Source organism: Oncorhynchus clarkii, chromosome 9 (assembly GCF_045791955.1).
Source record: "Oncorhynchus clarkii lewisi isolate Uvic-CL-2024 chromosome 9, UVic_Ocla_1.0, whole genome shotgun sequence".
In the NCBI taxonomy this organism is placed as follows: domain Eukaryota; kingdom Metazoa; phylum Chordata; class Actinopteri; order Salmoniformes; family Salmonidae; genus Oncorhynchus; species Oncorhynchus clarkii.
Genome location: NC_092155.1, coordinates 58221490 through 58248604, shown reverse-complemented (window position 1 = coordinate 58248604; position 27115 = coordinate 58221490). Strand labels below are relative to the sequence as shown.

Sequence of the window (27115 nt, the reverse complement as noted above, 5' to 3'; positions counted from 1 at the left end):
CCTGTAAAATTCGGTTGGAAAACCGTCCGGACCCGGTGATTTACCACTTTTCATTGCGGACACTGCTGTTACAATCTCCTCAAGCGTAAATTCTTCTTCTAGACAGTCATGGGAGGCTGTATCAATTGAAGGCATATTCAAGCCATTAAAGAAGGAGTCAATCAGCAAAGGGTCTTGAGGGGATTCAGAGGTGTATAGCGCAGAGTAAAATTGTTTAAATTGATCATTGATCTCTTTATGTATAACTGTGGTGGCACCAGACGGGGTCCTTATTTGTGGGATTAGCCGTGAGGCCTCAGATTTACGGATCTGATGTGCAAGGAGTTTACTGGCCTTGTCGCCTTGTTCATAGACTTTGTATCGAGCTCGCAAGAGTAACTGTTCAGCTTGCCTGGTAGAAAGCTCATCAAATTCAGATTGGAGTAGTTGGCGCTCTTTATGCAGATCAGAGGAAGGATCCGTAGCATACTTCTCATCCAATGTGGCTATGGACTCGCTCAGGTCCCGAAGTCGCTGGGAGCGAACTCTGTTTTGGTTGGCTGTATAAGAAATAATTTGGCCACGTAGGTATGCTTTGAGAGACTCCCATATGGTAGAGCAGGACATACCTGGTGTTGAATTAGTTTCTAGGAATAAGGCAATTTCAGAAGAAATGAAATTGACAAACTCCTTATCTGAGAGTAAAATGGGGTTGAGACGCCATTGATAACACCTAGGGGGTCGCTGGGGAAACTCTAGTTCAAGCACTAATGGTGAATGGTCAGAGATAACAATACTCTCGTAAGTACACTGCCGAAGGTTAGGCAGAAGTTTTTTGTCCAAAAAGAAGTAATCAATCCGGGAGTATATTTTATGAACATGAGAATAAAAGGAATACTGTCTATCTGTAGGATGTAGGAAACGCCAGGCCTCAAACATAGCATATTTCTGAAGAAAGGATTGAATAAGTAGGGCACATTTAGATGGGCCTGTATTTATTTGTGAGGACTTGTCCAGAACTGGGGACATTTTACAGTTGAAATCCCCCCCTAAAATCAACAAATGAGAATCTAAATTGGGAATAGCAGACAGAAAGGAAGAAATGAAACTTGTGTCATCCCAATTGGGAGCATAAACACTAGCCAAAACAATAGGGGTAGAAAACAGTTCACCAGTTACTATGACGTATCGTCCCTTAGGATCAGCAATAACCTCAGAAGCTACAAAGGGAGTAGCTTTATCAACCAGAATAGCAGCACCTCTTGATTTACTATGAAAGTTTGAGTGGAACACTTGACCAACCCAGTCCTTACGCATCCTAAAATGCTCACCAGTCCTCAAGTGAGTCTCTTGTAGAAATGCAATATTTGCATTCAAACCCTTTAAGTGCGTCAACACCCTCTTACGCTTCACCGGGTTGTTAACCCCTTTCGTATTCCAAGAAATGTACTTGATCGTATTATTTCGGCCCCTCTGGGCATTCCCGTTATTCAACCCTGTCATCAGAGCATAGAATGGAAAAGCAATGAGCGCCCAAAACCCATAGAATAACTTGTCCCAGAGTAATAATGTACGGTGGTAAATGTTTGGAAAAAGTACAGAAAAAAAAACAAAAAAAAAAACTAAAAAGACAGAATGACAACATTAGAACTGAACAATTCAACCTGCCCCCCCCACCCCCTCCCCCCATCCCAGACAATACCTCCCCAAACGAGGTACAAGCCTAAATAGAACATGTTCTCTTCGCACAGTATGTCTGTGAGAGTGCGGTCTTAAACCTAAACCCACAGTCCCGCTCTTTAAAGTCGTGTTTTGTTAGTGGATCAAGCAGCAAAAAGAAAGATTTGTATGTATTTTTTCAAATAAAAAAAAGGCGAATCCCTTGTGCAAACGGAGTGACAAAAGCACCACTTGTAGATGTATATAATTGTATTCACCCGTCTTATAACAGGCATTGAGAGAGAAAATAAATAAAATGTATAAAGGCTCTCAGCCAAAAATCTAATTTGAAGTAAGGAAATCGTAGTTAGACAATCAAAAATAATAGTAATTATAATAGTAGTCTAGTTGAAGCTGAGACAGCTTACAACCAATACCAAAAAACTACGTGTGCGCAACGTTGAACGTTTGCTGGGCATAAATGACGCTCAAAACTTTTAAAATGAAAGTGAGGCTCCAGAAACCATGTAGCCTCAGGAGACATTTACTGTTTACTGGGTCAATGCAAACGGATGCAGTAAACAAATAACCAAAACTATTTTGAATCACTGAGACAATGTGTAAACAAACTAAATAGGTGAGCGAGATAAGGCACGCACGCACACTAGATAATCAAAACATTAGATCACATCAAATAAGCCTGAATAGTTTCACCAGCTATACAAGACTAGCCTGTTATATCTAAACATAATTGTACCACAAGTGGGGTACTTACAATCCACACTGTGAGCATATTCAAGACTTCTTGATGTGACGTTGAATGTGAGCCATAGCCTCATCCGGAGATTCAAATGTGTGGTCTTTACCCTCATGAGATATCCATAAACGGGCCGGGAATCGCAGTCCATACTTCACACTTGGATGGTCCCGAAGTACTCGTTTGGCCTGTCTGAAAGCTGCGCGCTGCCTGGAAACAGTGGGGGAGTAGTCCTGGTAGATGGAGAAGCTCTGTCCTTGAAAGCTTAGAGTGGTATTGCGGGCTCGTCGGAGGATCTCCATCTTCTCATGAAAAAAGTGCACTCGAAGAATTATGTCACGGGGCCTCTCCCCATCCCGGGGCTTTGGGCGCAGCGACCGGTGGGCTCGATCAATCAGGGGCTTTTTATCTAAGGCAAGAACATCCTTCAGCAGCCCTGAAACGAAATCCGTGGCGCGATGCATTTCAGCGGACTCTGGGACTGATACAAGTCTCAGATTATTACGTCGAGAGAGTCCCTCTAAACTCACACAGCGCTCTCTCACCTTTTTCAAATCCGCATCTAGGCGTTTAACTTCAGTCTCCAGGGATGTAGTTAAATCGGAGACATTAGTAGCGGAGGCCTCCAGTGCTGCAATCGTTGTAGTGTGTGACGCAGTTGTTGTTTTGAGTAATGTAATTGCCGGCACAGTCTCGTTCCGCAGGATGGTTAAATCTGCTTTTAAAGTATCAGAAACCTCCTGTATTCTGGCCTCAATCGTAGCAACCACCTGTGTTTTCATTTCAACTATCTCAGAGCGTAGTAGCCTGATGGCCTCGAGAATGTTCATTTCAGCGCCGCCAGGCCAAGCCGCGCCCCCGGGTAAAGTGTGCGTCCCCGGGCCCTCAGACTCAGGGGAGGGCGGTGATGAGAGCGGGTCTTGTAGGCCGGGTTTTCTCAAAGTCATGCTCTTGGCCTTATGTTTGGTCGACATGCTGACATTCGGAAGCAAAGTAGTCTTGGTTTTTACGGAAAGGGATCACCAAATTAATATTTGAAAATAAATACGGTTCTGCTGCAGAATTCACATAAACTTTAAGAATACCACGGGAGCAAACGGAGAACACGTCAGTCACACATGGCGTCCCCTACCATCCCCCAAACAAATACAATTCTATGTACAGATACATATTTAAGCAGTTAAACAACTCCTTTGTAAGATAAATGTTTTAAAATTAAACATGTATGGAAACAGGTGAATTAACACTCAGTTAGCAGGCTCAAGCAAGCTAAAACCCACATGGTAGCAAAAACTAACTAGCAGAAATTGTTAACAAGTTAGAAATGATTTAAACACACTTTTCCTGGTTACATGAAAAAAATAAACACACTTTGCTGTAGGCTACTATTTACTAGTTAAAACCTCTTTGGATAGGGGGCAGTATTTTCACGTACGGATGAAAAGCGTGCCCAAAGTAAACTGCCTGCTACTCAGGCCCAGAAGCTAGGATATGCATATAATTAGAAAACACTCTAAAGTTTCTAAAACTGTTAAAATAATGTCTGTGAGTATAACAGAACTTATTGGGCAGGCAAAACCCGAGGACATACCATCCAGGAATTTGTTTTTTTGAGTTCACTGTGTTTTCTATTGGTTTTCTATGGGTAACTAGATGTATGAGGCACCTGATTGCAGTTCCTCTGGCTTCCACTAGATTTCAACAGTCTTTCGAAATTGGTTGATATTTTTCCTTTGAGAAATGAAGAAGTACGACTATTCAGAATAAGTGTCAAGCCAAGTGGACTCTTTTGTTTGGGGCGCGTGACCTGGAGCTCGCTACACTTTGATTTTTCCCACTATTGAACACAGTATATTCCGTCTTAAATTTGATCGATTAGTTACTTGTTGTTTGAAATGTTTGGACCAAGTTAACAGGTAACTTATTAGATCATTTGTAGTCATGTTGGGCGAGTTGGAACCGGTGTTTTTCTGAATCAAACGCGCCAAATAAATCGACATTTTGGGGATATAAAAAAAGGAGTTTATCGAACAAAAGGACCATTTGTGATGTTTCTGGGACATATTGGAGTGCCAACAGAAGAAGATCTTCAAAGGTAAAGCATGAATTATATCGTTATTTCTGACTTTCGTGTCGCACCTGCTTGGTTGAAATATGATTTTCATGTGTTTGTATGGTGGGGTGCTGTCCTCAGATAATCGCATGGTTTGCTTTCGCCGTAAAGCCTTTTTGAAATCTGACACGGTGGCTGGATTAACACCAAGTTAAGCTTTATTTCCGTGGATTGCACTTGTGATTTTATGAAAGTTAATATTTCTAATTATTTAATTTGAATTTCGCGCACTGCAACTTCACTGGATGTTGTCGAAACGTTCCACTAGCCGTAACAGGTTAACAAAAAAGTAATGTACGCTACCGGTCAAAAGTTTTAGAACACCTACTCATTCAAGGGTTTCTTTATTTTTACTATTTTCTACATTGTATAAAGTAGTGAAGACATAAACTATGAAATAACACATATTGAATTATGTAGTATAAAAAAGTGTTAAACAAATCAAAATATTGTCAATTTGAGTTTATTCAAGTAGCTAATATTTGCCTTGATGACAGCTTTGCACACTCTTGGCATTCTCTCAACCAGCTTCACAAAAATCACCTGGAATGCATTTCAATTAACAGGTTGCCTTGTTAAAAGTTAATTTGTGGAATTTCTTTCCTTAATGTGTTTCAGCCAATCAGTTGTGTTGTGACAAGTTGGGGGGGTATACAGAAGATAGACCTAGTTGGTTAAAGATCAAGTCCATATTATGGCAAGAACAGCTCGAATAAGCAAAGAGAAATGACAGTCCATCATTACTTTAAGACATGAAGGTCAGTCAATACGGAACATTAAGAACTTTGAAAGTTTCTTCAAGTGTATTTGCAAAAACCATTAAAGCACTATGATGAAACTGGCTCTCACGAGGACTGCAACAGGATTGGAAGACCCATGGTTATCTCTGCTGCAGAGGATACGTTCATTAGAGTTACCAGCCTCAGAAATTGTAGCCCAAATAAATGCTTCACAGAGTTGAAGTAACAGACACATCTCAACATCAACTGTTCAGAGGAGACTGTGTGAATCAGGCCTTCATGGTCAAATTGCTTCAAAGAAACCACTACTAAAGGACCTCAATAAGAAGAGACATGCTTAGGTTAAAGTTACACAAGCAATGGGTATTAGACAGGTGGAAATTTGTCCTTTGGTCTGGAGTCCAAATTGGAGATTTTTGGTTCCAACCTCTGTGTCTTTGTGAGACGCGGTGTGGGTGAACAGATGATCTCCGCATGTGTATTTCCCACCTTAAAGCACGAAGGAGGTCGTCTGATGGTGTGGGGGTACTTTGCTGGTGACACTGATTTATTTTGAATTCAAGGAACACTTAACCAGCATGGTTACCATAACATTCTGTGGTGATACACCATCCCATCTGGTTTGCGCTTAGTGGGGCTATCATTTGTTTTTCAATAAGACAATGACCCAACACACCTCCAGGCTGTGTAAGGGCTATTTTACCAAGAAGGAGAGCGATGGAGTGCTGCATCAGATGACCTGACCTCCACAATCCCCCTACCTCAACCAAATTGAGAAGGTTATGGATAAGTCGGACCACAGAGTGAAGGAAAAGCAGCCAACAAGTGCTCAGCATATGTGGGAACTGTTGTTGGGAAAGCATTCCAGGTGAAACTGGTTGAGAGAATGCCAAGAGTGTGCAAAGCTGTCATCAAGGCAAAGGGTGGCTATTTGAAGAATCTCAAATGCAAAATATTTAGATTTTTTAAAAACTTTTGGTTACTACATAATTCCATATGTGTTATTTCATAGTGTTGATGTCTTCACTATTATTCTACAATGTAGAAAATAGTTCAAATAAAGAAAAAACTTTGAATGAGTTTGTGTTCTAAAACTTTTGACCGGTAGTATATGTCATATAAAATATATTCACCCCACCCAGTATTGTAATCAAAACTTACCAGAAAGCATGTAGTCCTTGGCTCAGACAGTGTAGTAGTGTGGGCTCAATAGCATCTCATTAGTGTGCAAGATCTTGAGGATCAGTTGTACATGTGATGGAAGAATGCACTGTGCATGCAGAGGGTTGCAATTCCATTGAATTGGGGATAGTTTAACCAAAATATGCCACAAGACCTAGAATTGCCTTATGCGTATCCCACAAAAAAGGTTCACTGTTATAACGTTTTTTGATGAATTTAAGCAAAATTCCCCAAATTCCCAAGCTTAACTTCCCATGGAAAAATTCCTTTTGCAACCCTAGTCCCACCCATCTCTTTAAGGCATCACATGTGAGGCCATGTGGTAAAATCTAAGTTTGTCACATGCACAAATAAATAGAAGGTGTAAACGGTACAGTGATAGTACTTGCATAGTGGCAATATCCAAAAATAGAAAGTGTCCAGATAAAAATTATTTTATCGTTATTAGATTACGCTTACCTGACACAATTGTCTAAATTGATGGGTCATGTGCAGAAAATGCTATAACCACCCCTCGCCCACATCTAGCTAAGTGAATGGGTCACTATAGTCTAGACATGTACACATGTTCATGAAATACAATAGAATCGATAGCCGTAATCACCTCCAGACACACCTGCTAATTTGATGGGTCATGTAATAATCCAGCCAAAGTGGAGTCTTTTGTTTAGACATGTAGCTAGCTAGGTAGGTAGGTAGGTAGCTAAACAATGAACCGATGTAACCCCAACTCGTACTACTACCAATACAAACATTGTCAGTTGTGGTATGAATCTGCAGGTTGCTAAAGCTAACAAAATAGGTTCAATGTTAACTAGCTAACATTAGGCTATAACTAGCAATGCAGATACATTTCTGATTTGAATAATATTACTACACAGATCATACACGTAATGTTAGCTCGTGAGCCAGCAAGCTAACGTTAGCTAGATAACTAAAAATACGCTTTAACTTGCAATAAATTACTTTGACAAAATTAGAAACTTAAATATGGAAAATGTAGCTAGACTCTTACATGAACGCTTCACGGCAGACTGGAACCATTTTTAACTCCGGTTCACACTGACCGTAGCGTGTGCAGAATGTAGCCCATCACTTTTTCCTACTGATTTGTTGATAGCACCTGCTAAATTCAGGGCATCAATGTTGTTGAGAAAAGTAGCAAAACATTTTTTTTGCTCGATGGCTAACGTTATATCTTTCAAAAACGGTGTGGTAGAAAGGACTGTCAACACATACTGTGAACAGCTCATGTTATATACAGAAGCAAGCTACATGGCAGACCAATCCAAACTCCTCTCCCGGCATGTACAGCCCATACATTATCTTCGCCAATTATGGCTAGTGGGAAGGTTCCTGTCTTTTTCCATGGCTAAACCAACTAGGCTCGTAATTTAACAATTTTATTTGTATTTATGGATTAAATACATGTTTGTTATTAAGGCACATAAAAGTTCACATGTTCCTGAAGGCATTTCTGCCAAAAACAGATATAGTGACATACGACTAGTTTCCTGAAACAAGTCACAAATGTGAACACTTTGGAGATGTTGATCTTGGGATGTTTAAAGGGGCATATACAGAATTTACATGAGCCAAGTGATTACTGAGCAATATATTTCAACCAATGGACGTTTAAAAGATAAGGTAATTGACAATAAATAATTAAAACAACAAAAACTAAATTGAACCCAGTTCAGAACAATTGCCTTTTTGAGTGGATGTTGGAGATATACTTGTTGAATGGATGCACTGAAATGATCCGAAAACAAAAACAGGATACTGAAACATTTTATATTTTAGCATCTTAAAAGGTAGACTCAGCGGCTAATTGGCGGGTGGGTTTGGCTTTTGAAAAACTGGGTCAGCTGTTATGTTGCTATGCTTCTCACTGAAACTGTCATTCTTTGTATGTTTCAGCAAGGAAATACAGTTTCTGCCTTGTATAAATGTGTGGCCACAGTATACACGATTTTTCTCCAGCCAAGCCCTCAACACAATTGATTCAAACTAATTAACTAATTATGATATTTAATCTAGACTGGGGACTTCAAAAGAAACGCAACATAAAATTGAGTTATGCCTAATATGGAAATTCATATTATTTTTCCAAAATTAATAATTGTTAACTGACATCTCAAAGCCATGCATGCATGAAGTCTTGACCTGGTGCACATTTCTCTGTCCTCAGTTTGATTAAAGGCCTCAATCTGTCTTTTTGCCTTGTAACTGATGGCTTCTAGAAAGAGAGAAGGAACAACACATGATCAAGATGAGTAGCTACTAGTTTACAGCAATGAAAGATCGAATTGTTGCAAAGATTGGGTTACATTCATGAGAATAATACATGCATTTGCTTACCTTATCAAGCTTGAAGACGATTCACTCAAAAGTGTTATGAGTGAGTGCACTATAAACATCTTTCCAGGGTGTTGATGCATCCTCCTCCCAATACAACCTCTTTCAACACCATGGGTAGGGGAAGGGTATCCATCTGCAAAAGTGAAGTTTTGCTTTGATGTCAAGTCAGCTCATATTGTTGCTACCATAGCTGTTGTGCTAGCTAATATGCTACTGAACAGTGACACTAGCATATTACATGCATATTGGTATTAAAAGACAGCAACGTATTCACCTAAAAATGTAAGTGTTTAGGGAAATCATTACTTAGCTAGCTATTACAATAATTGCGCAAAAATATAATAGCTAATATCATGTCTAGATAAGCGCCAGTCAGTGACACAAACATATTGAAGCTGGTATCAACAAAATGTGTTTCTTTCTATCCCATAAAACATGACATTGCTAACTAGGCATCAATTAGCTAACACTATTTTAAAATGTCCGGTGAGTGTTTAACTTATTACAACTTTGGTAGGTAGCTAGATAGATGGCTTGGTTTCCATTTTCCAACAAATCTTTCTAATCCCCTTGATTGGACGTCAACGGTGACTGGTCTTGGAACTTCTGTGTTCCCCAGAAACGGCTTCTGGGGAACTGTTTGCCGCAAGTGGCAATAAATATTGTTGCCACAGATTCAAATAGAATCTTGAGAGAATTGTTTGCTAGAAAATAGACTCTGGGTGAACTGTTTGCCTCTAGTGGCAATAAATATTATGGTTGCCAAAGGCTTGCTGCAGATTCACCACTAGTGGCAAACATTTACAAACTTCTGGCAACATTTTGTGGCACACTATTTAGTTTGCAGCAAGTTTGCCACAAACTTGTGGGAAGTTTGCCACAACAAATACATTTTTGTACACGACAATATGTATTGCAATTCTCACGATTTGATATGTATTGTGATTTGATAGTGATTTTCATTGCAATTCGATTTCAACATATTGTTCACCATAAGGCTCCTGAGTGGCGCAGCGGCTAAGGCACTGCATCTCAGTGTTAGAGGCATCACTACATATGGCATTGATTGGGAGTCCCATAGGGCGGTGCAACATTGGCCCAGCGTCGTCAAGGCTTGGGGAGGGTTTAGCTGGGGTAGGCTGGGGTATTTGTTGATGTCACAGTGTCTAATTGTTTTCTCCCTGCCATACAGAGGAGCTGAAGCTGGGCATGCATCAGTATGGTGATTTGGGTATCAGACTTTCTGTGTAAGATTAGATTGGGGCAGGGGTATTCAAGTTTCTTATCTACCTGATAGGCTGCATCCCACTTACTGAAGCCATTACGTAGTCACTTGTCTTTAAATGTAGTCTACAGCTGCACACCTTTGAATTTTGAGTTGTGTAAAAGCGTGAAGCTTTTATTTGCAGCAATATTGGTTTGTGCCTAGGTCTCTGACTGTCCTGTGTTTTTTAATGCCTGGCAAATTGTCAATCACTGTCAGTAAGGGCAGGGTGTTTTGTGTTGAAATGTGATGAGCTCATTCAGCTGTATGGGGAAAAGGCTAAGACTGGAGAGTGTGGTGTTTTTGTTCATAAGACATTGGCCTATTTCCAGTGTGTCAGTCTGACACATTTTGGCTTTGCTCTGTTTGTCCGTTGTGGTGACTGTTGAATAAATGAGAAAGATTGCGTACTAGATGGGAGGAGGTGAATGAGCCAATTCGCAATGGCATTGAGAACATCTAGCCTCTGGATTGCATGCTGACAAATGTTACCCTTAAACATCCTTACTTTCTCTCTCCGTTATGGGACAAAATAAATGAGGATAATTTAAGGGCATGGTCTATTCATTGCTACTGCTTTGGTGATTATAGGACATTTTATTCAGACTTTGGAGTAGCTTAGTGATTTATTTAATCAAAGAAGCAACGTTGTTTTAGACTAGCTTATTTTTATGGGGAAATCTCTTCTGTTCTCTTTGAATACTCTCTTTGGGAGTGCATTAGTATGACTCATTGCCTGCATTGGGCTATTGTTTGACTGTTTCCTTCGCCCCTCCTTGCATACACATTTATAATAAAGGCTTGTCAGAAAACATACCTCTCTCGGAGTGTTACCACCTCACAAAGAGACTACTTTGTGTAATAGTTAGCGTGGCTGGCTGTTTCAGTCCTGTAAGTGTGAGGAAGATGCAGATGCCATGTTTGAGCTTGTCTTTGGTCACCCAGTCCCATTATACCCACTCAGCAACTCCCCTGCCTCTGGCTTCAAAACTCCCCTTCACTCCAGTAGCGTTGTTGATGTGGCCCTGCTTTGTTGGTAGTGTTGGGAATTGCCAGGGACCTTACTATACAATATTATCATGATACAATATGTATTGCGATTCTCACGATTCTATACATGTTGCGATTCAATTTTGCGATTTGATGTTCCAAACCAAGGTAACACGCACACCTTTAGCCAACATATCAAATTGTGTGGACAATATGTAATTTGGAGATTGTTTGCACATTGGGAAAATGTCGGCGAGACATTAGAATAAAATGTTGATGTCTGGCCAACGTATAAACGATGTAGAACTGCGGAATTTACAATGTAGGTATTCTACATACATCTGCAAGACGTCTTGCCAATGAGCAACACTGTCTTAACGGCATCTTCCAGATTAGTATCCTGTATACATTGTGCCAATGTTGGGCAGACCTATGTGTGCTATCTGGGAACATATTGTTTATGTCTGCTGCAGAGAGAGGAGAGGACACTATTTGTTGGCCTACCAGAGTGGAGGTCAACAACACTGCAGAATATTCTGTCATGTTCAATTTCACCCACTCAATCCCTTCCCTCTCTCACGCAATCTTGGTTCTTCCACTTGGCAGAATGACAATAGAACCAAATCACCAGGCTCACCCAAGCGCAGGACACGTCACTGCTAGAGGCAGGCTCTGTGACTGAGATGACCAGGAGCTCAGGAGCCCTGTCTGTGCTCTGAATAACAGATAAGACTGGGAGATAACGTCTTGGCCTATTCTACCAAATCTAGGCCCTATGTTGTGGCAGAAGGCTGATGGAAATCGCAGCAATCTTTCTTGTGTCTTCAAACCAAAGGATTATAAATATTTCCCTGGATTTTACATTGGGCCAGTGAGCGACAAGCGTCCAGGGAAACACTGAGTTGTGCTGTAAAGCTTAACCCCCAGGGAGTCTTTGTGGTCTCCATGGGGTTTTCCATCAGTCGCGCAGACAGCAAGAAAGAACTCTCCGGGAAAAAGAAAGGTGGAGGGGTATGTTTCATGATTAACAACTCATGGTGTGATTGTGGTAGCGTACTGGAACTCAAGTCCCTTTTGTTCTCCTGATCTGGAATACATCACCATAAAATGCCGACCGAGATAATTTTTTGGTCATCGTCACTGCCGTGTATATTCCCCACAAGCCGACACTGCGAAGGCTCAATGAACTACACTGCAAACTAGAAACCGCACATCTTGAGGTTGTATTTATTGTAGCTGGGACTTTAATAAACTCAATCTGAAAAAAATGCTACTGAAATTCTATCAACACATCTCCTTCTGCTTCACGTGCTACACGACTCTGGACCATTGCTACTCTCCCTTCTGGAACAGCTACAAGGCTCTCCCCCACCCTCCCTTTAGCAAATCGGATCACGCCTCCATTCTGCTCCTCCCCTACCTATAGGCAGAAACTTAAGCAGGAAGCAGCCGTGGTAAGGACTGTTCAACATTGGTCTAACCAATCAGAATCCATGCTTCAAGATTGTTTTGATCACACGGACTGGGAAATATTCCGGGTCACCTCTGAGAATAGTGTCGACATATACACTGACTTTGTGACTGTGTTCATCAGGAAGTGCATAGAGGATGTTGTTCCCACTGTGACAATTAGAACTTATCCAAACCAAAAACCGTGGATAGATGTCAGCATTTGCGCAATACTAAAGGCACAAACCACCTCATTTAACTACAGCAAGGTGACTGGGAACACGGATGTGTACAGTAGGGTTGGGCGATATGGACAAAATATCATATTACAATTTTTTTGAAGGTATTTTACATTTGTGAATAATAAATGTTCTAAATATGCTTTCTGAGTATCTCATGACCCTAGGGTGGCAACACAAATTATAAGTGATTTCAATAGGGCGTTCTCCATTTATACTATTCAATCCAACTCTAACCAAAAATAATTTATCATTTTCATAAATTTCTGCATTTCCTTCACTTTTATCATAATCTCCATACTGTGTCACGCAGCATGGTATGGGCAAAAAATCTAGGCGTAGTTAATTGGTGTTGGAATCATGGAAATATAATGATTATTCTAATTCTATAGTTGGAATATAGTGGGCAGCACCTTGAATACATTGTTTGACCTGACAACGAATGAATAAGCCAGTGAGGAATTATTGACAGGGTAGGAACCAAAGTGTTGGTCAGCGTTTCCAGGTGACCCTAATTAGATGTTACATTTAATGTTTTCTTACTTCATGTAGCTAGCTAGTTAACCAACATATTCATGCTTTGCCTATTCCTCTCTGACAAGTTATCGTTGCACAAACATGCTTATAAAGGCTTATACCAGCACTGGTACCAGGCAGTATAAGCTAACTAGCTACGTTTGCTCTGACTCTCAGTACATTTTGTTTATCCAGCTAACTAGCGATTAGCGGCTAACACAAAAGACAAACTATTAAACAGTAGTGTTCAGACAATAAGATACACAAACTAATAGTGTAATTATAGAACACTTGTGGAAAACAGCATGTCACCAACATTGTTGCATCATTTGATCTTGCAGAGTGAATGGCAAGAAAGTGCTTGTAACTCTGGTCGTGAAACTGCTCTCTTCTTGAGTGACGGGGCAAGAGGGAGAGACTACTCAAGTAGCAAAAAAGTAAAATATAAAAACAGACATTTTACATGCCGGAGTTGCTTATCACATTTAACAAACCAAACATATACAAATACCATTATAGAAGGTAAAGTAAAAACTCCAACCGGTCTGTGCATAAATACCGGTATATTGTAAAATACGGTATACAGCCCAGCCCTAGTGTACAAACCAGCTATGACTTCCGTAAAGCAATCGGAGGCAAAACGACCGTACGGGGACAAAGTGGAGTCATAATTCAATGGCTCAGACACGACGTACAGTGCATTCAGAAGGGATTCAGACCCCTTGACGTTACAGCCTTATTCTAAAATTGATAAAATTATTATTTTTTCTCATCCATCTATGCACAATACCCCATAATGACCAAGGGAAAATAGGTTTTTAGAAATGTTCACAAATGTATTAAAAAATAAACTGAAATACCTTATTTACATAAGTATTCAGACCCTTTGCTATGAGACACGAATTTGAGCTCAGGCGCATCCTGTTTCCATTGATCATCCTTGAGATGTTTCTACAACATGATCGGAGTCCACCTGTGGTAAATTCAATTGTGTATATAAGGTCCCATAGTTGACAGTGCATGTCAGAGCAAAAACCAAGCCACTATGCAGAAATCGCTCCGCCATTTCCTGGTTGATAAAATTGTAATAGTTCGCCTAATTTCAGTTTACTGTTGAAGTCAGAAGTTTACATATACTTAGGTTGGAGTCATTAAAACTAGTTTTTCAACCACTCCACACATTTCTTGTTAACAAACTATAGTTTTGGCAAGTCGTTTAGGACATCTACTTCGTTCGTGACACAAGTAATTTTCCCAACAATTGTTTACAGACTAATTATTTCACATATATGTGAAATAATCTATCATAATTCCAGTGGGTCAGAAGTTTACATACACTAAATTGACAGTGCCTTTAAACGGCTTGGAAAATTCCAGAAAATTATGTCATGGCTTTAGAAGCTTCTGACAGGCTAATTGACATCATTTGAGTCAATTGGAGGTGTACCTGTGGATTTATTTCAAGGCCTACCTTCAAACTCCGTGTCTCTTTGCTTGACATCATGGGAAAACCTAAAGAAATTAGCCAAGACAAAAAATTGTAGACCTCCACAAGTCTGGTTCATCCTTGGGAGCAATTTCCAAACGCCTGAAGGTACCACGTTCATCTGTACAAACAATAGTATGCAAGTATAAACACCATGGGACCACGCAGCCGTCATACCGCTCAGGAAGGAGACACTTTCTGTCTCCTAGAGATGAACGTACTTTGGTACGAAAAGTGCGAATCAATTCCAGAACAACAGCAAAGGACCTTGTGAAGATGCTGGAGGAAACGGATACAAAAGTATCTATATCCACAGTAAAACGAGTCCTATATCGATATAACCTGAAAGGCCGCTCAGCAAGGAAGAAACCACTGCTCCACAACGGCCATAAAAAAGCCAGACTAAGGTTTGCAACTGCACATGGGGACAAAGATTGTACTTTTTGGAGAAATGTCCTCTGTTCTGATGAAACAAAAATAACTGTTTGGACATAATGGCCATCGTTATGTTTGGAGGAAAAAGGGGGATGCTTGCAAGCCAAAGAACACTATCCCAACCGTGAAGAATGTGGGTGGCAGCATCATGTTGTGGGGCTGTTTTGCTGCAGGAGGGACTGGTGCACTTCACAAAATAGATGGCATCATGAGGATGGGAAATTATGTGGCTGTATTGAAGCAACATCTCAAGACATCAGTCAGGAAGTTAAAGCTTGGTTGCAAATGGGTCTTCCAAATGGACAATGACCCCAAGCATGCTTCCAAAGTTGTGGCAAAATGGCTTAAGGATAACAAAGTCAAATTTGTGGGCAGAACTGAAAAAGTGTGTGAGAGCAAGGAAGCCTACAAACCTGACTCAGTTACACCAGCTCTGTCAGGAGGAATGGGCCAAAATTCACCCAATTTATTGTGGGAAGCTTGTGGAAGGCTACCTGAAATATTTGACCCAAGTTAAACAATGTAAAGGCAATGCTAGCAAATAGTAATTGAGTGTATGTAAACTTCTGACCCACTGGGAATGTGATGAGAGAAATAAAAGCTGAAATAAATCATTCTCTCTACTATTATTCTGACATTTCACATTCTTAAAATAAAGTGGTGATCCTAACTGACATAAGACAGGGAATTTGTACTAGGATTAAATGTCAGGAATTGTGAAAACTGAGTTTAAATGTATTTGGCTAAGGTGTATGTAAACTTCCGACTTTAACTGTACTATATAGTATATGTGTGATTCATTTTTGATTTAGAATAGACCATTATCATGCAGCTGTATCGAAACAGGGGCAGCGGGAGAAAATACATGTCATCTATGCACTTAAGTAGTGAATGGAGGACGCTTTTCCACACATGTTTTTTTTATGCCAGCCAGATAGTCTATACTGCTGTTGTAAGTACAGTGGGGAGAACAAGTATTTGATACACTGCCGATTTTGCAGGTTTTCCTACTTACAAAGCAGGTCGAGGTCTGTCATTTTTTTATCATAGGTACACTTCAGTTGTGAGAGACGGAATCTAAAACAAAAATCCAGAAAATCACATTGTATGATTTTTAAGTAATTAATTAGCATTTTATTGCATGACATAAGTATTTGATACATCAGGAAAGCAGCACTTAATATTTGGTACAGAAACCTTTGTTTGCAATTACAGAGATCATACGTTTCCTGTAGTTCTTGACCAGGTTTGCACACACTGCAGCAGGTATTTTGGCCCACTCCTCCATACAGATCTTCTCCAGATCCTTCAGGTTTTGGGGCTGTCGCTGGTCAATACATACCTTCAACTCCCTCCAAAGATTTTCTATTGGGTTTAGGTCTGGAGACTGGCTAGGCCACTCCAGGACCTTGAGATGCTTCTTACGGAGCCACTCCTTAGTTGCCCTGGCTGTGTGTTTCGGGTCGTGGTCATGCTGGAAGACCCAGCCACGACCCATCTTCAATGCTCTTACTGAGGGAAGGAAGTTGTTGGCCAAGATCTCGCGATAAATGGCCCCATCCATCCTCCCCTCAATACGGTGCAGTTGTCCTGTCCCCAGAAAAGCATCCCCAAAGAATGATGTTTCCACCATGCTTCATTGTTGGGATGGTGTTCTTGTGTGTTCTCGGGGTTGTACTCATCCTCATCCTCATCATCCTTCTTCTTCCTCCAAACACGGCGAGTGGAGTTTAGACCATAAAGCTCTGTTTGTCTCATCAGACCACATGACCTTCTCCCATTGCCCCAAGAGGTGAGATCTTGCATGGAGCCCCAGACTGAGGGTGATTTGACCGTCATCTTGAATTTCTTCCATTTTCTAATAACTGCGCCAACAGTTGTTGCCTTCTCACCAAGCTGCTTGCCTATTGTCCTATAGCCCATCCCAGCCTTGTGCAGGTCTACAATTTTATCCCTGATGTCCTTACACAGCTCGCTGGTCTTGGCCATTGTGGAGAGGTTGGAGTCTGTTTGATTGAGTGTGTGGACAGGTGTCTTTTATACAGGTAACAAGTTCAAGCAGGTGCAGTTAATACAGATAATGAGTGGAGAACAGGGGGGCTTCTTAAAGAAAAACGAACAGGTCTGTGAGAGCCGCAATTCTTACTGGTTGGTAGGTGATCAAATACTTATGTCATGCAATAAAATGCAAATTAATTACTTAAAAAGCATACAATGTGATTTTCTGGATTTTTGTTTTAGATTCTGTCTCTCACGGTTGAAGTGTACCTATGATAAAAATTACAGAGCTCTACATGCTTTGTAAGTAGGAAAACCTGCTAAATCGGCAGTGTATCAAATACTTGTTCTCCCCACTGTATAAGCAATGTGCCTAATATTAGGGTTGAGAAATACTAGGTTGAGAAATAAATATAGTAGGCCTAGCCTATAGAAAGCTGATGGGATCTTTGTCCTTTTTTACCGGCCATCACTCTGTTTTCTCCCGCAATTACATGTAGTGTTTGATTAGATTTTTGATTACATTTGCATTGATGTCAGAGTGGTTAGAGGAACAATAGAGTGCTGAATACCAGGCAGTTAGCAAGTTTGGTAGGCTACTAATTACTAGCAGCAGCATCAGAGCTTGGAGAAGCCTAATTACCGTGGCTAAACGGTCACGTGGTATTTGACTGCCTTCATAACTCGTGACCGCCGGTGTGGTGGTAATATGGTCACCGCAACAGTATTTTTGTTCTGTATCTATGTTCTGTATCCCAGTTGTTCATTTTAAATAGTCCATTGTTATATTGGCTGGCAATGTTCTTATCCCTTGCTTTCTAGCTAGCCAACTATGGATAACTTACAGTCACATCAAACAGTGCAGCCAGAAAAACAGCAAAGTCGCTGCATTTGTTTAAGCTGTTTTCTAGAGACAATTATTTGGATACATCTATAACAATGAGCTAATGAAGTGCGATTTCGCCTGGCATAGAAAATTTGCTCACTCGTCAGGACACTGTTGTTCAGAGGAGCTAGCCAACAACACATCTAACACAATCACTTCAAACTGAAGCTGGAAAGACTGCTGTTACGATCAACTAGGTATGGTGGGTGGAATCAGGCGCAGAGAGCAGGGTTCAGTCGTTTTTTCAAATTTATTCCCCAGCGCAACAAAACAGTCACGCCAACACACAGGGCGTATATAAGTTGCCAGTCCAAACAACAGGACAAAATAGTCCGGAGAATAAATTCACGAATAAATCACACCATCAAACACAGAGTAACAAAAACAAGCCCGCACAAATACCCAGCGGGCCTAGTGCCCTTAAATACCCTACAAACAAACCCTAATACAAAACAGGTGCACCCAATTACCCAATAACCCAAAACAAACGGAAAGGGAATCGATGGCAGCTAATAAGCCGGCGGTCGTCGCGCACTGCCCGAACAGGAAGAGGCACCATCTTCGGCGAGGTTCGTGACAGTACCCCCCCCCCCCCCCCCCCAACGCGCGCCGACCCCGGCCTTGAGGACGACCCGGAGGACGAGGCGCAGGGCGATCCGGGTGGAGGCGATGGAAATCCCTCAAGAGGGAAGGATCTAAAATGTCCCTCCACGGTACCCAGCACCTCTCCTCCGGACCGTACCCCTCCCAGTCCACGAGGTACTGCAGGCCCCTCACCCGGCGTCTCGAGTCCAGAATAGCTCGTACTGTGTACGCCGGGGACCCCTCGATGTCCAGAGGGGGTGGAGGGACCTCCGGTACCTCACTGTATTGTAGGGGACCAGCTACCACCGGCCTGAGGAGAGACACATGAAACGAGGGGTTAATACGATAATAAGAGGGAAGTTGCAATCTATAACACACCTCGTTTATCTTCCTCAGGACTTTAAATGGCCCCACACACTGCGGCCCCAGCTTCCGGCAGGGCAGGCGGAGGGGAAGGTTTCGGGTCGAGAGCCAGACCCTGTCCCCTGGTGCGAACACCGGGGCCTCACTGCGGTGGTGGTCAGCGTCTCTCTTCTGCCGTTCACTGGCCTGCCTGAGAGAATCCTAGACTGCCCGCCAGGTCTCTCTAGAGCGCTGTACCCACTCCTCCACCGCAGGAGCCTCGGTCTGACTCTGATGCCACGGAGCCAGGACCGGCTGGTAGCCCAGTACACTTTCGAATGGCGACATATTCGTGGACGAATGCCGAAGAGAGTTCTGGGCTAACTCTGCCCACGGGACGTACCTCGCCCATTCTCCTGTCCGGTCCTGGCAATACGACCTCAGAAACCTGCCCACTTCCTGGTTTACTCTCTCCACCTGCCCATTACTTTTGGGGTGATAACCAGAGGTAAGGCTGACCGAGATCCCCAGACGCTCCATAAACGCCTTCCAAACCCGAGACGTGAACTGGGGACCCCGATCGGAGACGATATCCTCTGGAACCCCATAGTGCCGGAAGACGTGGGTAAATAGAGCCTCTGCAGTCTGTAGGGCCGTAGGGAGACCAGGCAATGGGAGGAGACGGCAGGACTTAGAGAACCGATCCACAACGACCAGAACGGTAGTGTTCCCCTGAGATGGGGGAAGATCAGTAAGGAAATCTACCGAGAGATGGGACCATGGCCGTTGTGGAACCGGGAGGGGCTGTAACTTCCCTCTAGGAAGGTGCCTAGGAGCCTTACTCTGGGCGCATACCGAACAGGAAGAGACATAGAGCCTCACATCCCTAGTTAAGGTGGGCCACCAGTATTTCCCTCTAAGACCCCGCACTGTCCTATCGATCCCCGGATGACCCGCAGACGGTAGTGTGTGGGCCCACCGAATCAACTTATCACGGACACCAAGCGGTACGTAACTTCTACCAGTCGGACACTGTGCAGGCGCAGGTTCAACCCTCAACGCCCGCTCGATGTCCGCGTCCACCTCCCATACCACTGGGGCCACCAGCCGAAAGGATGGGAGTGGGTTCGATGGACCGGTCCTCGGTGTCATAGAGACGGGACAGCGCGTCGGCCTTAGTGTTGAGGGAACCTGGTCTGTAAGAGATCGTAAATCTAAAACGTGTAAAGAACATGGCCCACCTAGCCTGACGCGGATTCAGTCTCCTCGCTGCTCGAATATACTCCAGATTACGGTGGTCAGTCCAGATGATAAAAGGGTGTTTAGCCCCCTCTAGCCAGTGTCTCCACACCTTCAGGGCCTTTACCATAGCTAGTAACTCCCGGTCCCCCACATCATAGTTCCGCTCCGCCGGACCCAGCTTCTTAGAAAAGAAAGCGCAGGGACGGAGCTTCGGTGGCGTGCCCGAGCGCTGAGACAGCACGGCTCCAACCCCAGCCTCGGACGCATCCACCTCCACTATGAATGCTAACGAAGGGTCCGGATGCGCCAACACGGGAGCCCCAGTGAACAGTGCCTTCAACTGGTTGAAGGCTCCATCAGCCTCTGCTGACCACCGCAAACGCACCGGCCCCCTTTTCAGCAGTGAGGTAATGGGCGCCGCTACTTGGCCAAAACCCCGGATAAACCTCTGGTAGTAATTGGCAAACCCTAAAAACCGCTGCACCTCCTTTACCGTGGTCGGAGTTGGCCAATTACGCACGGCGTTAACGCGGTCACACTCCATCATCATCCCCGAGCTGGAAATGCGATAACCCAAGAAGGAAACGGCTGGTTTGGAGAACACACATTTCTCAGCCTTGACGTATAGGTCATGCTCCAGCAGTCGCCCAAGAACCTTGCGCACCAGGGAAACATGCGCAGAATAAATCAAGATGTCATCAATAAAGACTACCACACCCTGCCCGTGCAAGTCCCTGAGAATCTCATCTACAAAGGATTGGAAGACGGCTGGAGCATTCTTCAACCCATACGGCATGACGAGGTACTCATAGTGGCCTGATGTGGTACTAAACGCTGTTTTCCACTCGTCTCCTCCCCGAATACGCACCAGATTATACGCGCTCCTGAGGTCCAGTTTTGTGAAGAAACGCGCTCCGTGGAATGATTCCACCGCCGTAGCGATGAGAGGTAGCAGATAACTAAAACCCACTGTGATCGAATTGAGACCTCGATAATCAATGCACGGACGCAGACCTCCCTCCTTTTTCCTCACAAAAAAGAAACTCGAGGAGACGGGTGACATGGAGGGCCGAATGTACCCCTGTCTCAGAGCTTCCGTGACATATGTTTCCATAGCCAGCGTCTCCTCCTGTGACAGTGGGTACACATCCGGGGAAGTGCAGCGTTCTCCTGGAGGCTTATCACGCAATGCCACCGTCGATGTGGTGGTAATTTGGTCGCCTTCTTCTTACTAAAAGCGATAGCCAAATCGGCATATTCTGGGGGAATGCGCACGGTGGAAACCTGGTCTGGACTCTCCACCGTCGTGGCACCGATGGAAACTCCTATACACCTCTCTGAACACTCGTCTGACCACCCCTTAACAGCCCCCTGTTTCCAGGAAATAAGGGGATTGTGAATAGCCAGCCAGGGAACCCCCAACACCACCGGAAACCCAGGTGAATTAATAAGGTAGAAACTGATCCTCTCCCTATGATTCCCCTGCGTTACCATGTCCAGCGGAATCGTGGCCTCCCTGACCAGCCCTGACCCTAACGGTCGGCTATCTAAGGAGTGCACGGGGACAGGTGGGTCTATCTGCACTAACGGAATACCCAATTTACGGGCGAGTCCACGATCCATAAAACTCCCAGCTGCGCCTGAATCGACTAGCGCCTTATGCTGAAGAGAGGGGAAAAACGCAGGGAAAAAAATTAACAAAAACATGTGACCAACAGGGAGCTCTGGGTGAATTTGGTGCTTACTCACCTGGGGTGGCCGAGGAGTGTTCCACCGACCATCTCGACTCCCAGAGGGACTCCTCCAACACCGGTCCGAAGTGTGTCCTCTCCGTCCACAATAGGAGCAGGAGGAGCCCCCTCTGATCCCCCTAGATGCAGCTCCTCACAACTCCATCGGAGTGGGAGTGGGAGAGCTGGAAGGTGGAATTAACAGGACCCCTTCTGAACGCCCGCGGGCAGCTAGCAGGTTGTCCAATCGAATAGACATGTCTATTAGTTCATCCAGGGAGAGAGTTGTGTCCCTGCAAGCTAGCTCCCGGCGGACGTCCTCCCGGAGACTACACCGGTAATGGTCCATCAGGGCCCTGTCATTCCACCCAGCACCAGCAGCTAGGGTCCTAAACTCCAACGCGAAGTCCTGCGCGCTCCTCGTCTCCTGTCTGAGGTGGAACAGTCGCTCACCCGCCGCTTTACCCTCTGGTGGATGATCGAACACAGCTCAGAAACGGCGGGTGAACTCCAGGTAGTTGTCCCGAGCCGAGTCTGGACTGTTCCAGACTGCGTTAGCCCAGTCCAGGGCCCTGCCCGTTAAACAGGAGACGAGGAGGCTCACACTCTCCTCACCCGAGGGAGCCGGACGCACGGTAGCCAGGTAGAGCTCTAGCTGGAGCAAAAATCCCTGGCACCCAGCCGCCGCTCCATCGTACTCCCTCGGGGGGGGAGAGACGCAGTGCGCCGGACCCAGAGGACGACGTAGGTGGAGTAGGTGGTGTCGGCAGTGGGGGAGCTGGGGTAGACGTCGGGAGACCACTCCTCTCCCATCGTTCCATCCTCTCCATCATCTGGTCCATCGCGGTACCAATCCGATGGAGGACAGCTGTGTGGTGATGGACGCGCTCCTCCATAGTGGGGAGAGGGGTGGTTGCTGCTCCTGCTGACTCCATTTCTGGTGGTGCGGGCTTCTGTTACGATCAACTAGGTGTGGTGGGTGGAATCAGGCGCAGAGAGCAGGGTTCAGTCGTTTTTTCAAATTTATTCCTCAGCGCAACAAAACAGTCACGCCAACACACAGGGCGTATATAAGTTGCCAGTCCAAACAACAGGACAAAATAGTCCGGAGAATAAATTCACGAATAAATCACACCATCAAACACAGAGTAACAAAAACAAGCCCGCACAAATACCCAGCGGGCCTAGTGCCCTTAAATACCCTACAAACAAACCCTAATACAAAACAGGTGTACCCAATTACCCAATAACCCAAAACAAACGGAAAGGGAATCGATGGCAGCTAATAAGCCGGCGACGCCGCCGAGCACCGCCCGAACAGGAAGAGGCACCATCTTCGGCGAGGTTCGTGACAACTGCAAGCTAGAAGCACTTAGTTTCGTTTACCTTAGTATATTTTCATAAAAATGATGCCAGCTGATTCATGATTTCGACTGGTTGAGAAACGCTGCCTGCCTGTCTTGTTTCGTCCCGACACGTTCATTACTATGGGACAGCTGGAGATTGTTTCAATATTCAAATTCAATGTTGCAAATGTCAGAGACACAGACAGCAAGGTTTATACAAATCTCCGCTGTTGAAACAAAATGTTAATCTTAAAGAAATGTGAGATAATGTCCAGATGCTTTTTATAGTGGAGATCAAGTTTATAACTTCCCTGCCTGGGCTGATGAGACAGTGGATTGCGCAGTCAGATGGAACAGAGTAAATAGGCATTTTAACATTATAGATTTAGCCGGTGGTAACTTGTGGAATAGACACCGACTGGAATGCAGTTTTAACCAATCAGCATTCAGGGTTAGACCCACCTGTTGTATAAATGTGTATATACTGTATTCTAGTCATGGCTCATTCTATATAACTGCTGCTATACACAACTACTCTATTCATATACTGTCCATACTGCCTATGCACATCATTATGTATGTGTGTATACTGTATATGTATATACAGTGCCTTCAGAAAGTATTCAGAGCACTTGACTTTTTCCACATTTTGTTACATTACAGCCTTATTTTAAAATATAACGGTTAGGATAAGTCAAAAAATCCTCAGCAATCTACAAACAATACCCCATAATGACAAAGTGAAAACTGGTTTTTAGAAAATGTTGCAAATGTATTACAAATAAAAAACAGATACCTTATTTGAATGAGGAATGTCTTTTATTTTCTTCTCATTATTGAGCAGGGTTAGTGTACACATAAAAGCTACTGGGTGTGCAGGCTTTTGCCCAGCCCTGCTTTAAAGGCTGGAACAAAACCCTGCATACACTGTAGGTCTTCAGGAGGAGGCTTGGACACCTCCCTGGTGAATGTCTATTTTCAGTCTTGGACATTTCATCATAGGGTGCTAAAGTGGTCTGTAGGAGTGTTGGGTGGATTGAAAGTGCTCCCTCAGAGAGAGAGAGGTTCCAGGCTGTGTGCACTCAGTGGAACAAGGTTCTGAGTGCACAGGCCTAGTCATAGTGGAGTAGCTTTAATCTCATTACAGCAGTCTAGTCAATGACCAGACCAGTATTGCGACTGGGATAGAGATTGAGGTATGGTTGAGGGGTGGAGTGGTTCACCTGTTCACCTTATAGCTTAGCGCTCATTAATGTGGGCTGGTTAACCTCGTATAACACTGTTCTTTACAGCTGATGACTGGTCATAGTCAAGCTCCTTTACTGGAAGGCTAATTCAAATCTTGTTGGACTGAGGTTGATGCTTTATTCTGATGGTATCTCAGCTTTTCAAATGAAGCCCTCTCGTTAAAGGAATTCTGAGACTTGCTACATACCAAAGGCAGCACTAGGCTACTAGAAAAGCCCCTGACAACACCATCTTGAACCAGTGTCTCACTTGTCTCAGTAGCATTACAATATGTTACCCAGACAGTGGACTGGTGAGTCAGTCCAGCACTAGAGTCAGACCTCTTGTGTATTGGCATTTAGCTCTGTCACCACCAGCCAAAGCCCAAGAAACACCAGCCTTTGTGTTGGAGTCTGAAATGTCAGGTTTTAGTTAGACGAATGAGTGTGGAGTAAAGGTCATAATTTTCCAGTCATGGTGAGTGTGGTAGATTTGAACTATAAATGGTCTGTTTGTTGCCTCATCATCTTTTCAGAATACGTTACAGCTAGCCTAACACCACTGCTGTTTCACTATGGGAGGTTTTGCTCTGGCAAATGACTCAGCAGTTCATTTTTAGCTCTAGTGGAGGGTAAGGTCAATGAAGCCAGATGGGGAAAGTCCTATGGTGGGAATCTGGCAAAGACACGGTCTGTACTGCAGCCTGGGATTCAATTCAATTCATGCCTACAGCATGAAGCTCACAATTACATCTCACTGCCAATATCACTGCAAAAAGCCGACCTTGGTCAGGCTAGCATCTAATTTTAACCTCATTTACACTGTCCTCACATAGCCTCCGAACCCTCGTAAACCACACATGCATGACGTGTAAACTATTTTGGTGATCAGTCTGGTTTTTATGCCATGTTCTTATGCCATCTAAGTGACTCAAACATTATAACAAAATCAATGGGGTCTCCATGCTGACAGTTAGTACAGCATGTCCAGGTTTCATGGTAGAGTTAGTACATTAGTACAGCATGTCCAGGTTTCATGGTAGAGTTAGTACAGCATGTCCAGGTTTGATGGTTTCTTGAACTTACCCCTCTCTCATTCCTTTATATGAAGGTTCACCAAGAACCTGTCTCCAGACAAGATAAACCTGAGCACACTGAAGGGCGAGGGTCAGCTGTCCAACCTGGAGCTGGATGAGGAGGTGCTGCAGAACATGCTGGACCTCCCTACCTGGTTGGCTGTCACCCGGGTCTACTGCAACAAGGCTGCAATCAGGGTGAGACAACTATGTTATTCTTTTTATTTTCTCTGCAACTCCCCAACGGGCTCGGGAGGCGAAGGTCCAGTCATGCGTACTCCAAAACATGACCCGCCAAACCATGCTTCTTAACCTGGTAGCCAGCCGCACCAATGTGTCGGAGGAAACACCGTTCAACTGGCGACAGAGGTCAGCCTGCAGGCGCCCGGCCCGCCACAAGAGTCGTAGAGCGCGATAAGCCAAGTAAAGCCCCCCGGCCAAACCCTCTCCTAACCCTGACATTGCTGGGCCAATTGTGCGCCGCCCTATGGGACTCCCGATTACAGCCGGTTGTGATACAGCTCGGGATCGAACCCGGGTCTGTAGTGACGCCTCTAGCACTGCGATACAGTGCCTTAGACCGCTTGTTATTCTTATAATAATCCATGTCTTTCCCCGATGACAATGGCTGTGTACAGATAAGAAAGAGTGTTCCAGAATTATGTCACTGCATTAATTTAGTAGTTTAAGGTCAGTGTTCTTTCAGCAGCGGTGGAAAAGATAGTGTGGTGGACAGCGTGGTAGTGGACGTGGCCAACTGCACAGTCTCTGACCAAAGATTTTAAAGGCCCTCCTCTTTTCCTCTTTGCTGCAGACATTTTGCTGTTTCAAAGCACATTTCTGCAATTCTACACATTTTGCAAATGGGCGGAGAGAAAATGTCTCAGTTTTAAAGCTAGTTTCCTGTAATTCTACACATTTTGTCATGGGGCAGAGGGGATAAAAATCAGTTTTAAAGCAAATTTCCTGCAATTCTATACATTTTGCCATGGCTTATGCCGTGTTCTTGTGCTATCTGAGTGTCTCAAACATTATAACAAAATCAGTGGGGGCTCCATGCCATAAAAGTTTGGGAATTTTAGATTCTCTCTGACTCCTAGTTTTTATTGATGATTGCTAGTTCTCAAAGATGATCTTATTTAAAAAATATTTAGCTCTTTTATCATTTCTACATACTTTATATCTGGTTTTAGTTGTCTAAGTTTAACTGACAATGTTTTACCATCCCAATTTTTTTCATATTTCTTGGCGGCAACTATTTAGCAGCGAGGGCCCGCTACTGCTAAATGAATATAGGGGAAACACTTGGTCATATTTGCTGACCAATGGCAGATTAATATGAAAGCATTAAATCACGACCAGGCAAAACGTATGGTGAGCGGTTTGACAAGACCATGTCATTGGGGTTTCACAGTGTAGCCTTTAGCTACATCAATGAACGACGCAGAGGGCATAGGCTACACACACTGGCAGCATGGCAGAGATAAGCAGCATTACTGTCCAATAACACTAAG

At 43.7% G+C, this 27115-nt stretch overlaps 1 protein-coding gene across 1 annotated transcript in view; it reads left to right on the top strand.

The window, feature by feature from the left end:
* LOC139416616 (bridge-like lipid transfer protein family member 3A) overlaps nt 1-27115 on the top strand; it is a 65993-nt gene that overhangs the window by 10796 nt on the left and 28082 nt on the right. Inside the window, exon 2 of the mRNA XM_071165494.1 lies at nt 25637-25799. Within this exon, the coding sequence (XP_071021595.1) occupies nt 25637-25799 (163 nt within the window). The remainder of the gene's footprint in view (nt 1-25636; nt 25800-27115) is intronic.